Below are 13,213 nucleotides of genomic sequence, written 5' to 3'. Positions count from 1 at the left end.
GGGTGTCATTCCTGGGCTGCCCTGAGTGGTCCTGGGGGTTGTGGGTCCCTGAGTAATGTCTCTTACTGATGACCTGGTCCCAGGTTCGTGGTAGGAACAGGAAAGTGGGCTGCCTGGGCCCCAGTGGAAGAGGGTGGGGTCAGGGCAGCGGTGCCCAGGGCTGGCCTGACCCGCCTCCATCTCTCCTAGATGCACAAGAGAGAAAGAACCTGCAAGGACTATATCAAGGTGAGACACGTGGGCTCACACCGTGAGGACCAGAGGCTCAAGCCAAAGGGAAAGGGGATGGATGCGGAGAGGAGGTGACTCAGTGCTGTCCTCGCCCATGCAGGCTGTGGTGGAGACAGTGGACAACTTGCTCCGGCCAGAGGCACTCGAGTCCTGGAAGGATATGAACGCCACAGAGCAGGTCCACACGGCCACCATGCTCCTGGACGTCCTGGAGGAGGGCGCCTTCCTGCTCGCGGACAACGTCAGGGAGCCTGCCCGCTTTCTGGCTGCCAAGCAGAATGTGGGTGAGTGTTGCTGTCACCCCAAGGGTGACATCATCTGACCATCATCCAGGGCCCCACATCCCAGGCACTTCTTCCTTCCTGGTCCCTGTCCCGTGGCCGGGCGTGGGAACTGGAACAGGACTCCCAGTCTGACCCCCGTCCCCACCACACCTGTGAATCTTGCACCCTGGGGCCTGCCCAGCCCAGAGCCATGGGAAGAGGCTGGTCTCCCTGGCCCTCGACCTTGGGTCTCATGCGACAGCCTGAGCCTGTCTGAGTACAGAGCTTAACAGTGTGCTCCCTGCCACCCCCATCCCCTCAGTCCTGGAGGTCACTGTCCTGAACACAGAAGGCCAAGTACAGGAGCTGGTGTTCCCCCAGGAGTACCCCAGCGAGAACTCCATCCAGCTGTCAGCCAACACCATCAAGCAGAACAGCCGCAATGGTCAGTGTCCCTGATGGGGGTTCAGGTGGGGGAACCGCGCATACCACTCGGTCCCCCAGCCCTGCATTAGCTCTGTCAGTCTATGAAGGGCGTAGGTCTGGAACCTCTGTTAGGCCTTACGTGCTCAAACTGGCGTAGAACCTCAGGGAATCTGTGGGCCCTTAAAGCCCTGTGGAGCCCTGGGTCTGCAGGGCTGCCTCCTGGGCAGCAGCCCACCTGGCCCTCAGAGCTCAGAGAGGACTGTACCATTGGGGACTAAGACTCAGAGAGGATAGGGGCTTGCCCCAGGTCACACGGGGAGTAGGAGTGGGCCAGAGAACTGGCCCTGTGTGTCCTGGCCACCATGCTGCTGCCAGACTGTCTAGAGCTGATCAGTGGTCTCATGGAGAGGGCTCCCTGAACCCGCCTGCCTGTGCCGTGGCCTGCCTCAGCGCTCCCGTGGCCAGCATGGCCGAGGGCTGTGGAGCCAGTTGGGGTGCCAGCCGAGGCCTGCCATCCCATCCCACTGTGCATGTGCTCCCCAGGGGTGGTCAAAGTTGTCTTCATCCTCTACAACAACCTGGGCCTCTTCCTGTCCACGGAGAATGCCACGGTGAAGCTGGCGGGCGAAGCAGGCACAGGTGGCCCCGGGGGCGCCTCCCTGGTGGTGAACTCCCAGGTCATCGCGGCCTCCATCAACAAGGAGTCCAGCCGCGTCTTCCTCATGGACCCTGTCATCTTCACCGTTGCCCACCTGGAGGTGAGCGAGGCATGCCCTCCCTCCCTGGACTGCACGTCCCTCCTACCGTGCTCACCGCCCCCCCAGGAATAAGCTGTAGCCCCCCTTGAACCGCCCTCAGACCCCTACCTTAGCAGCTTGGACCATTTCTCCTCCAAGGTCTGACCATCATCCAGGGCCCCATGTCCCAGGCACTTCTTCCTTCCTGGTCCCTGTCCAGTGGCCGGGCGTGGGGGCTGGAACAGGACTCCTGGTCTGACCCCCACCACACCACAGGCCAAGAACCACTTCAACGCTAACTGCTCCTTCTGGAACTACTCGGAGCGGTCCATGCTGGGCTACTGGTCGACCCAGGGCTGCCGCTTGGTGGAGTCCAACAAGACCCACACCACGTGTGCCTGCAGCCACCTCACCAACTTCGCTGTGCTCATGGCTCACCGAGAGATCGTAAGCTGGCCGGCGCTCTGCCTGGGGCTGGCCCGGCTTTGCATGGCATCCTAGAGCGCGCAGCATGGGCGGTGCTGGGAAGGCCGGCCTCGTAGGTGTGGGGGGCCGCCAGTCCTGCCTGGGGCGTGAGGCCAAGCATCTGGTTGTCTCTGGTCATGGTCCCACCTTCTCCCAAGACACTCTGGAGAAGCAAGTTGGTGTCACCTTTGTCATCTCTCCACAAGCCTTCCAGAGCATGAAGTGAGCGCGCCGCCTGCAGAGGGGTGGGGCTTGCAAGGTGGCTGGGTGGACGGCACTGCAAGTCCCTTTGACCCACAACCTTGCTGGGACCTTGCCCACAGCTGGCGCCTGCCTGAGCCCTGAGCATGCCCCGTGGTGTGTGCAAAGCCAGAAGCCCTGAGCATACCCCCTGCTCCTGTCCCCCAGTACCAGGGCCGCATCAACGAGCTGCTGCTGTCGGTCATCACTTGGGTGGGCATTGTGATCTCCCTGGTCTGCCTGGCCATCTGCATCTCCACCTTCTGCTTCCTGCGGGGCCTGCAGACAGACCGCAACACCATCCACAAGAACCTGTGCATCAACCTGTTCCTGGCCGAGCTGCTCTTCCTGGTCGGGATAGACAAGACTCAGTATGAGGTGGGCTGGGCCCGGGCCGGGGCGCGGGGGGGCACTGCTGGCACGCCCTCACCTGTGGTCCTCCCCGCAGATCGCCTGCCCCATCTTCGCCGGCCTGCTGCACTACTTCTTCCTGGCCGCCTTCTCCTGGCTGTGCCTGGAGGGTGTGCACCTCTACCTGCTGCTGGTGGAGGTGTTTGAGAGCGAGTATTCCCGCACCAAGTACTACTACCTGGGGGGCTACTGCTTCCCAGCCCTGGTGGTGGGCATCGCCGCGGCCATCGACTACCGCAGCTATGGCACCGAGAAGGCGTGAGTGTCCCACTGTCATTCCCTGGGTTTCCCCCGCCTGGCTCTCTGCTCAGCAGCACCTCTGGGCTAGGTCTCTTGGGCCAGTGGCCTCTGTCCTGGTGCTAGAGGCTGCAGCCAGCAGTCTGGCCTCCCAGGGTCGGGGGGAGTGCCTCTTGAATTCTCTCCACTCTGGTCTTATTTCCTTCACAGCTGCTGGCTGCGAGTGGACAATTATTTCATCTGGAGCTTCATCGGACCCGTCTCCTTTGTCATCGTGGTAAGTTGGACGGTAGCACTGCCAGCACTGGGGCTCCTTCCTTTGTCCAGGCTAGCCTTGATCCCTGCCCTGAGAGGTGCTAGTTTGAAAGCCATGTCAGAATTGAGCAGCCAGGGGCTGGGGACATAGCTCCACGGGTAGAGTGCTTGCCTTATCCTGCACAAGGCCCTGGGTTCAATCCCCAGCGCCACAAAAAAAAAAAAAAAAAAAAAAAGCAGCCATCCAAGAGCACAAGGCAGACTGGCAATTGTGACCTAAGCCCCTGGTGCGTGGCAGGCTGTGTCCTCTCCTCTCAGCGCCTAGGCAGTCAGCTAACTGCAGTACAATAAGTACTTTGGGGTTCTCCAGCAGGAGGCCCTGAAGAAGAGGGGTTGAAGCTAAGGCTTGAAGGCCTCAGCTCAGTAGGGGGAACCCTCACCAGCCCCTTCCCCTTGCACTGCCCCCAGGTGAACCTGGTGTTCCTCATGGTGACCCTGCACAAGATGATTCGAAGCTCATCTGTGCTCAAGCCCGACTCCAGTCGCCTGGACAACATTAAGTGAGTCTCTTCTCCTCACACCCCTGCCATGGGGCCCCCACCATGGGCCTAACCTCTTCCAGGGTTTCCTGAAATGTGATTTTAAATATCAAGACGGATGGGTTCACTTTGTGCCTGCTTAATGAGAAAGCACAGTGATAGCCCTTCCAGCCCTTGCCATCGGGGCCGTAACTGCCAAGGGTGAGGCCAGGTTCAGAACATGAGTCCAATTGAAGGCAATTGAAAGAAAAATAGGGAGAGGGTGTAGCTCAATGGTAAAGTGCTTGCCTGGCATGCCCAAGGTCCTGGGTTTCATCTCCAGTACTGGGGAAAAAAAAGAAAAGAAAAATGGGCTATAAAATGTAGTTTAAGTGGTTTGGAAAAATTACCAAAATGATTCAACCATCCAGGGAGTGACTGAGGTCTGCACACTCTGACTTTGGATCAGTGCTTCTCCACCAGGCCCGGCTGGGTTAGGAGCATGGAGGCCTATTCAGCTCCAAGCTGGATCTTTGCAAATGGTGCCCAGCCCACCCCAAAGCCCCTCACACCACATGGGGGCATCAGGGCTCTGGGGGAGGCCTGGGCTACAGCTGTCTCTCCTGGAGGGTACTTTGACCTGTCTGTACCCCCGCATCCTCAGATCCTGGGCCCTGGGGGCCATTGCGCTGCTCTTCCTGTTGGGTCTTACCTGGGCTTTTGGCCTCCTCTTCATCAACAAGGAGTCAGTGGTCATGGCCTATCTCTTTACTACCTTCAACGCCTTCCAGGGGGTCTTCATCTTCGTCTTTCACTGCGCCTTACAGAAAAAGGTGAGATCGGGGCCCTGGGGTGGAGATCCTCAGACTTTTCCAGTCGTAGGTGAGGCAGGCAAGGGCGAAAGGAACTCAGGCACCTCTTTGAGCCTCCAGTGTGTATCACAGGTGCAACAGCTTAGGAGCGAGAAGGCAGGACAGACAGCTGGCGGGCTCGCTCCCACTAGTGTGGGGCCCGCAGTGGGAGACGACTGGGTACCTTCCAGACGGAACGTTCCCTCTTCAGTAGTTCTAGAAAGAGCTGTGAATTCTGTGGTGATAGAAAGGTCCGTTTTTAAATAAATGTGTTAAAATCTGGATCTTAAAAAAACATATATGGAGGAGAGAAGAGCAGCAAGGGAGTTTGGAGATGGGCTTGCAGGCGGCACACTCAGGCCAAAGTCGAGGCGCTGAGCCGAGGCGCTTAGGCTGCATCCTGAAGGCAGTGAGGGGACATGGTCAGGTGGTTGTTGGGCTGCGGTGGGGGATAGCAAGGTCGTTGGGATAGTGGAAGCAAGACCCTAGAATCCCTGTGCAAGGGAGGTTGACCCTCTTTCTGCTCTGCTCAAAGCCATCCCGTGGGCTGGGGGCGGGGCTCAGTGCTAGAGTCCTGGCCCAGCATGCACGAGGCCCTGGGTTCCACCCCACCCACTAAAACACACACACGCACAGAAGCCTGTCTGATGGCTCGCCCAGACAATCATCCTGGAGTCCTTGCATGGCAAGGTCCTCACAGGGACCCCAGGCCCATACGTTGGACCACCCTTGTTGGCCTCCCTTCCCCTCTGCCCTCACTCACTTCTACTCTCCTGGTCACCTAGATAGGACCCTCCTCCGGACGTGGCCCTCTTCCTCCCTTAGCCTGATGTCCTTCCTCAGGTATCTGAGGGTCTGCTACTTATTTCTTGGCCAAGACATCTGATTCCTAATGAGGCCTCCGCAGTCTATTTCCACGCACACTAATACACACGCGCCAGCACTGCCCAACCTCCTTCCCAGCTGCAGTTCTCTCCATGGCACCTATTGCTGTCCGACACGCAGCATGGCATTCAGGTGCCCCTCTGTATCCCCAGGTTCTGCATCTGCAGATGTGACCAACTGCCCATGAAAATACTCGAGAAAAAGAAACTGCTCAACATGTACAAACTTTTTGTTGTTATGCCCTAAACAGTACACTAAAACGTCTATTTACGTAGCACTCACATTGTATCCCAGTGTTATAAGTAATCTAGGGATGACTTAAATATATGTGAGAGGGCTTGGGGATGTAGTTCAGCAGTAGAGGGCTCGCCTAACCGGCCTGAGGCCCTGGGTTCAATGTATGTACATATATGTATGCATACGTGTGTGTGTGTGTGTGTGTGTGTGTGTGTGTGTATGGGAGGACGTGCATAGGTTATGCAAATACTATGCCATTTTATATAAGGGATTTAAGTATCTGCTGATTTTGGTATCTAAGGAAGGTCCTGGAACCAATCCTCCAAAGATACCAAGGAACAACTGGTGTTTATATTTTTATGCACATTCTATCTCTGTCTGCTAAGATATAAGCACTGAGAGGTAGGGATTTGTTCCCACTGTGTGCTTTACTTTTCCAAGGGCCAAAACTCTGCCTGGCACATAGCAGATGCTCATTAAAGAGCTGCTGAGTTTGTGAATGAATGAATGAGAAATGGTTAGTGGAGGTGGAGAAAAGAAGATAGGCCCAAGTGAGAAGAGAGTGAGAGAAAGTGCGAACGGTTGGCTTTTGGGGGACAGATGACAGCAAGTTTTCTGTGGCCTGCCAGGCACTGAAACAGGGAACATACCCTCTGGGAGCTCAGTCTCTGGACTCCCAGGGCAGCCTATTCTCCAGCCACCCTGTGGTGTCTGGATGACAAAGGAGGTTGGCATCTCCTGACAGCTGACTGTCCCCTCGTCCCCCAGGTGCACAAGGAGTACAGCAAGTGCCTGCGTCACTCCTACTGCTGCATCCGTTCCCCACCAGGAGGTACTCACGGCTCCCTTAAGACCTCAGCCATGCGAAGCAACACCCGCTACTACACAGGGACCCAGGTACTAGGGCAGGGCAGGGCAGGTCACCAAGCAGGACTCCCTGGGACTGAGTATTGGAACTTAGAACCCAAAGGGCAGGGGAGTGCCCGACCTGGGTCTTCGATGGCGTTCATCTGGAAAGCAGTCTCAGAGTGATGCTGGAGGGTGGGTGGCCATAGGACCCCCTCATGTCTGGGCTGTGTTCCCAGAGCCGAATTCGGAGGATGTGGAATGACACCGTGAGAAAACAGACGGAGTCCTCCTTCATGGCAGGCGACATCAACAGCACCCCCACCCTCAACCGAGGTGAGAAAGCAGCCTTCTGTCCTGGCTCCTGTCCCTTAAAGGCTCTTGGCCCCCATGTCTTGGGGCTGCCTTGTGACCTCTGAACCCTTGGGCAGGTACCATGGGGAACCACCTACTGACCAACCCTGTGCTGCAGCCACGTGGGGGCACCAGCCCCTACAACACCCTCATCGCCGAGTCAGTGGGCTTCAATCCCTCGTCGCCCCCTGTCTTCAACTCCCCAGGTGAGGGTGCTCTGAGGCCGAGCGCTGGGGGAGGCAACAGCCCAGCGGGGAGGCCGCCTGGGGTTTGGTCCAGGGGGGTCCAGTTCAGGCCCCTGGACTTGGGCTTAGACTCTGCATTCTAACTCACTCTCACCTCCTCCTTCTCTCCTGGTTGGCACCTGCAGGGAGCTACCGGGAACCTAGTAAGTATGACTCTTTATGGTAACTTTTCCAAAGCGGGCAGAGGAACAATTAGTGGCCTTCTCAGATGGTCTCCCTTAGGGACGAGGAGAACTCACAATGCACCCCTGCCCAGCACAGTCTGTGGCGTGGCCGCCGAGTAGACGTGGTCATGGTTTGGGCCTTCCGGTGGGGAATAAAGGTGATCAGGTTCTGAGCACAGTTAACCAGGCCTCCTCATACTGCGGAGATTCTGAACCTCCAGTTGGGAGGGGCCCCCCAACTTACTGCTGGGCTGTTGTCCCTGTAGCAGGTGAGGAAGAGAGGCAGTGTGAAACCGAAGTCCCCAGGGGACAGGGGCGAGCCAGGGAAGACCCAGTCCAACCAAGCTTCCCCTTCTCCAGTGACTGCACCCTTCTCCCTGCCGAGGCAACCAGGCCCCTCATCCTCCTGACCTGCCCCTTCTGCCCTGCAGAGCACCCCCTGGGAGGCCGGGAAGCCTGCGGCATGGACACCCTGCCCCTTAATGGCAATTTCAACAACAGTTACTCCTTGCGAAGTGGGGATTTCCCTCCAGGGGACGGGGGCCCAGAGCCACCCCGAGGCCGGAACCTGGCCGATGCTGCCGCCTTTGAGAAGATGATCATCTCGGAGCTGGTGCACAACAACCTGCGAGGCAGCAGCAGCGGGGCCAAGGGCCCTCCGCCACCCGAGCCCCCTGTGCCACCTGTACCAGGGGGTGGTGGCGAGGAGGAGGCCGGTGGGCCCGGGGGTGCTGACCGGGCAGAGATCGAACTTCTCTATAAGGCCCTCGAGGAGCCACTGCTGCTGCCCCGGGCCCAGTCGGTGCTGTACCAGAGTGACCTGGATGAGTCAGAGAGCTGCACAGCGGAGGATGGCGCCACCAGCAGGCCCCTCTCCTCCCCTCCGGGCCGGGACTCCCTCTATGCCAGCGGGGCCAACCTGCGGGACTCGCCCTCCTACCCGGACAGCAGCCCCGAGGGGCCCAGTGAGGCCCTGCCCCCACCCCCACCCGCACCTCCTGGCCCCCCCGAAATCTACTACACCTCGCGCCCACCGGCCCTGGTGGCCCGGAACCCCCTGCAGGGCTATTACCAGGTGCGGAGGCCTAGCCACGAGGGCTACCTGGCAGCCCCAGGCCTCGAGGGGCCAGGGCCTGATGGAGATGGGCAGATGCAGCTGGTCACTAGTCTCTGAGGGGACCTCATGGACCAGGGGCTGGTGGCCCAGGCCAGGGAAGGAACCTGGGCGGGGCTCTGGTGGGAGAGGGAGATTGATGGAGGCAGTGGCTGGTGGGCCACTCTCTCCACGCACCCCTCGGCCATGGGCCCCACAGTCCCCTCAGTGGGCTCTGATGTGGAGGCCCAAGGTGCCAGGGTTACAGACAGGGTTTCCCACCAGCCACGCGCACCAGCTCTATTTGGGGGAAGTGCAGTGAGGAGGAGCCCAGAGTCCCCCAGGGAGTGAGGAGGGAGATTAGCAGGGTGCAGCCCACTTCTGACTCCTCCCTTCCCCCTACCCCTCCTGTCCCCTGGAGGGAGTGAGGTTGGTTTCCTTGGGTGGAGGGCAGCTTCTGAGGTTGCCAGAAGCCCCACTGGGTCCAGCCCGCCAGCTGCTCTTCCCTGGCTGCACCAGAAGGGAGCAGAGGGGCAGAAGGACAGACAGGCTCCTCCTGCACGGTGGTTCCCTGCTCCCTGGATGTGGGCCTCTGGCCCAGGGGAGAATCCCGGCCGAGGAGATGGGCAGTGGCCGCTGGTGGTTTAAAGGTTGAACTTTCTCCGAAGCTCCTTTCCCCTTGCTGTTTGTCCCCGCCTCCCAGCAAGCCTGCCCCTCAGCCCTCCAAGAGTGCACCCAATGACCCCCTCCCTTGGGGTGACTCCTGATGAAGCACAACTCCCCGCAGGGCCCCTAGCCCACAGGGGTGGCCATATTTGGGCAGTTCCCAGTCCTGTGGGCTCAGCTATCTGGGGAGCAGATTTTGGGTCTGGATCTCCCTGGGGAGTGGGTCCTGGGCTTGGATCTTTCCCTAGGGGGCCCTCTTACCCGTTCCTCTCCTCCTCCTCCTCCTCCCCCATTGCTGTAAATATTTCAACGAAATGGAAAAGAAAAAAAAGACAAAAAAAAAAACACAAAAAACAAAAACAGAAAGAAAGAAAATCTCATCACTTGAAGCCACCGGGCACCTGCGGCCCAGGCCAGCCCGGACTTTCTCCGGAGCAGAGCAGCACCGCGGCCCGGCAGCCAGGACTTCTCCGTGTATGTGCATCCCAGCCAGGTGGGCGGGCCGCCAGAGCAGCTTTTTACAATCCAGAGACAGAATTCTAACAAAATCGAGAAGCAACAGCGAAACAAAGAACCCGTTTCCTTCCCAGCACCATCCTGTCACCTCCTTTCCTGCTCTGTCTGCCCCTGGCATCAGTCAGCCCTCCTGGGGCGTGTACCTCACTGCCTGCCCCAGGCCAGAGGCCTGTCTCCCCTCCCCTCCCCACTGGCCCGGGGGAGACACCCTCACACCCAAAGATGCTTTTGCCAAGATGGCTGCGCTACCCCTTTGAGTTCCTGCTTCGTGTATATTGCTTCTGGGAGTCAGGCAGGCGGGGAAGAGGAGGCTGACTCACCATCTGGAGAGGTGGATGCGGGAAGAGCCGGGGGGAGTAGAGGACAGAGGGTTTGATGGCGGAGGTGTGGCTGAGGAGGGAGGGTTGGTGTGAGGTGGTTTTCTCTGGGGGGGGGGGGACAGGTGAGCCATCATGTTCCCTTCCCCCTGCAGGGGAGGCAAACCAGGGACCAAGCCTGGGGTCAGGACGCCCCTGTCCTGAGACCTCTACTGCACACTCCTAGCACCTGGATGCTCCAGGCTTGGGATGCGTCCTGAGTACCTGCCCCGTCCTCTCCAGCCCGTCAGCCTGGCCTCCCCAGACCCCTGCCCCAACTCTTTGGGGGTAGCGCAGCCCCATTGCCACACTAGCGCAGCCCCTCATTGCCATTTCCCCAGAGGTGGCCCCCACCTCTGCTCTGACCTCTCTTGCCCCTCCCTCTTTTCTCACAAGTGCCATGAGTTTTCAAACATCTTTGGGTCTCAGCCTGCTGCTGCCATGAACTTCTTTGGGTTAAGGGGGAGGGGCTCTAGGAAGGAACTGGAGGGAAGGGGACAGGTAGGTGGCTGGAGGGACCCTTTTTGCTGCTAGAAAGCCCCCTTCCCTCTCCTGGGGAGCTGGGGCTGGCTTGTCCCCATCAATTAGGGGAGAAGGGGTCAGACCAAAGATGGTGGTTTGTCCCATGTAGGGGAAGAGATGAGGGGAGAAGGTGGGGTCGAGTTCCATCTCTGGCTTTTTCCAGTAAAAAGTCTTAACCCATTTCACCAGAAGAGCATAGGTGAGGGCTAGATGGGGACAGGGACGGAGAGGGAAGACGGGGACAGCACTGTCAGGCAACTCCACGAGGAGGTGGGTGGAGGCTCCCTGGCCCTTGCTTGACTTCACTGGGCCTGGGGCTCACTCTGGAGGGCAGCTAGCGCCTGTGAAGGGCCGGCCTAGGGGAGACGGAGTTGGTCCAGACCAGGCCTGAGATTGCCTCCATCCAACGCCAGTGAGAGGGCTGGGAGGCCGAGAGCGCCCAGAGGGGCTGGGAAAGCATAGGAGTCCTGCTTCCTCTCCCCTGGCCAGCCCTCCCCATCTCTCCAGACGACAATCACAGGGAGAGAGGGTGTAGCTGGGCCCTTGGTTCCCCATCCCAGATGGAATCAGTCACCAAGGTGGATAACGAGGCCTCAGAGCTGTGTGGCAGGGCCCCCTGGTGGGGCTGGACACCACTGCAGTCCAGCGCAAAGCCACCCAGACAGCCTAGGTGTCCCCCCACCCCAACCAGACCTGGTGCCTTGATGCCCCCACGGTATAGAGAAGGGTCTTGGTCTCCTCTCCTCCCTTCCTTGAGCTCCTGAATTCATTTGCTCCTAAATCTTATCAATTCTTTCTCTCTGGATTTTCCTTTTGGGTTTCCGGCCCTCCCTCTCTGTCTCTGCCTCTCTCCCGTGTCTCTCTCGCTGTCTCTGTGTTCCTCTTTCTACTCTCATCCTCAACTTCTCTCTGTTCATTCGGGCCTCCTCCCCCTCCCACACCCCCAGTCCTTCCCTCTTTGGTCTCCTTTTCGATATGCCAAACCAATTTTGGGTCGAGTGCATTTAACGAGAACAAAACAAAAGGCTCATAACAAGAACGTTTCAGAAAAAAACAAAAAGTTTAAAAAAAATTGTTGAGTCAAAAAGTCAAACAATAAAGAAATTAAGATTTCTTGGAATGACAAGAGTGGTGTGATTCATTGACGGGGGTGAGGAATGGAGCGAGGGGACAGGTGTGCACAGGGGCATCCTCCAGGGCTCCGAGCCCCAGAGCCTGCACTTCAGCACTCTGCACCCAAGGCAGGGGCCTGGCCCTTCAGAGTCCCCAGTTCCCGGGTCCGGCTGAGCATCTCCTGTGGTTTCCCCTGGAATCCTCACAAGTGCTTGGAGGAGTGCGTGGCTGTGAGAGCCCCTTGTACAGGCCTTTCTTGGCCTGGATGTGTGTGTCCCGATTCCAAGTGCCCATCCTGGACTCCCACATGCTGCTGGGTCAGTGAATTTTCACACCTGACAACATGGTGGCACTGCACACCTACATTTCATAGTGTCCAAGCACACCTGCCGGTGCTCAGAAAGAAATGGCTGCTCCAGCAGTGAGTGGGTGTCTCTGCCCCTCAGCCTGACACACCTGAGTCCAGGTTGCCTCACTCCCCTGACTCTTCCCAGCCCATCCCTCGGCTACTCCTTACCGGCCTCCAGGGCTGGCTCCTTCCCCACTCCTGGCCCCCTAACCCTGGCTAGCCCGGGGCCCAAGCCTTTGGATCTTTCTCTGCTAATACTTGCTCCCTGGAAGAACTCACCCACCTCCTTCTTTTACATGTTACCTATGTCCTGTTGATCCCCCAGTAACCTCCAGCCTGAACTTACACCTCCAGGTTTAGACACCCCCCGCCTGCTCCCCACCTCCCCCCAGTGTCTGCAGGTCTCAACCCACGCCACACCTAGCTCCCCCCAACCCAGCCCCCCGCAGCTCCTACCAAGCCTTCCCCACCTCAGTGGTGAGTTCAGCCACCCTCCACTCAAGCTAAGACCTGGGCGAGTCCCTGAATTCACCGTTTCATATCCCACGTCCAGTGACAGGAAGTGCACTGCGGCCTGATTTCTAAACAGCTAGAATTAATCAGTTCCCACCACTTTGGTCCAAACCTCTGCTGACCACAAGGAACACTCTGACAGTCCCCTGGCAGCTAGCTCCCTCACCCTCCTCCAGGCTCTTCTCAACACTCAAGCCAGAGTGATCCTGGTCCTCTCCTGGGGGTTCTCAGAGGAAGGGCCAGGGACAGCACGATGGCCGACGAGGCCCTTCACATCCAACCTCATTCCCGTGACTCTGACAGCTTCCTTCCCTCCAGCCTCACCGGGCTCCTCACGGGCTCCTCGCTGGGCTCCTCACTGGGCTCCTCAGGGTCCTCAAACATGCAGGCACCTCCTGCTGGCCTCAGGGACTCTGCACTAGCTGATTTCTCTGCTGGCTCACACCCCCCGCCTCTGCCCCAGTATCCACTTCGCAGGACTTGTGAAGATCACAGCTTCCCAGCAGACCTTCCCATTCCACCCCACTTAAATTGCAACTGTCCACTCCAGAACTTTCTAACGCCTGCCTTGTTTTGTCTCCAATACTCCATCGAACAAACTAGTTTTTACTTATTTGTTTACTGTTTGCCTCCCCCATAGAATTAAGATTCCATGAGGGCAGGGGTTTGGGTATGGTTTTTTTTCAGTATGTTCCCAGCGCCTAAGAGTCTGGTACATAG

General features: G+C 58.4%; 1 protein-coding gene across 5 annotated transcripts in view; it reads left to right on the top strand.

The window, feature by feature from the left end:
* The window catches only part of ADGRL1 (adhesion G protein-coupled receptor L1), a 43,106-nt gene extending 32,374 nt beyond the window's left edge, over positions 1 to 10,732 (top strand). For all 5 annotated transcript variants that reach the window (XM_081286714.1, XM_081286715.1, XM_081286716.1 and 2 more), the window contains 15 exons: positions 190 to 228; positions 332 to 515; positions 817 to 939; positions 1,464 to 1,678; positions 1,934 to 2,104; positions 2,531 to 2,740; positions 2,811 to 3,031; positions 3,221 to 3,287; positions 3,734 to 3,825; positions 4,448 to 4,616; positions 6,525 to 6,653; positions 6,842 to 6,938; positions 7,034 to 7,162; positions 7,327 to 7,344; positions 7,797 to 10,732. In XM_081286714.1, the coding sequence (XP_081142840.1) occupies positions 190 to 228; positions 332 to 515; positions 817 to 939; positions 1,464 to 1,678; positions 1,934 to 2,104; positions 2,531 to 2,740; positions 2,811 to 3,031; positions 3,221 to 3,287; positions 3,734 to 3,825; positions 4,448 to 4,616; positions 6,525 to 6,653; positions 6,842 to 6,938; positions 7,034 to 7,162; positions 7,327 to 7,344; positions 7,797 to 8,539 (2,607 nt within the window). In that variant the 3' untranslated portion in view covers positions 8,540 to 10,732. The remainder of the gene's footprint in view (positions 1 to 189; positions 229 to 331; positions 516 to 816; positions 940 to 1,463; positions 1,679 to 1,933; positions 2,105 to 2,530; positions 2,741 to 2,810; positions 3,032 to 3,220; positions 3,288 to 3,733; positions 3,826 to 4,447; positions 4,617 to 6,524; positions 6,654 to 6,841; positions 6,939 to 7,033; positions 7,163 to 7,326; positions 7,345 to 7,796) is intronic.
* Positions 10,733 to 13,213: the final 2,481 nt, after the last annotated feature.

Source organism: Spermophilus citellus (genome assembly GCF_964194105.1).
Source record: "Spermophilus citellus genome assembly, chromosome: 3".
NCBI classification, from domain to species: Eukaryota; Metazoa; Chordata; class Mammalia; order Rodentia; family Sciuridae; genus Spermophilus; species Spermophilus citellus.
Note: the sequence above shows the minus strand (reverse complement) of the source record. Positions and strands in the feature narration are given on the sequence as shown.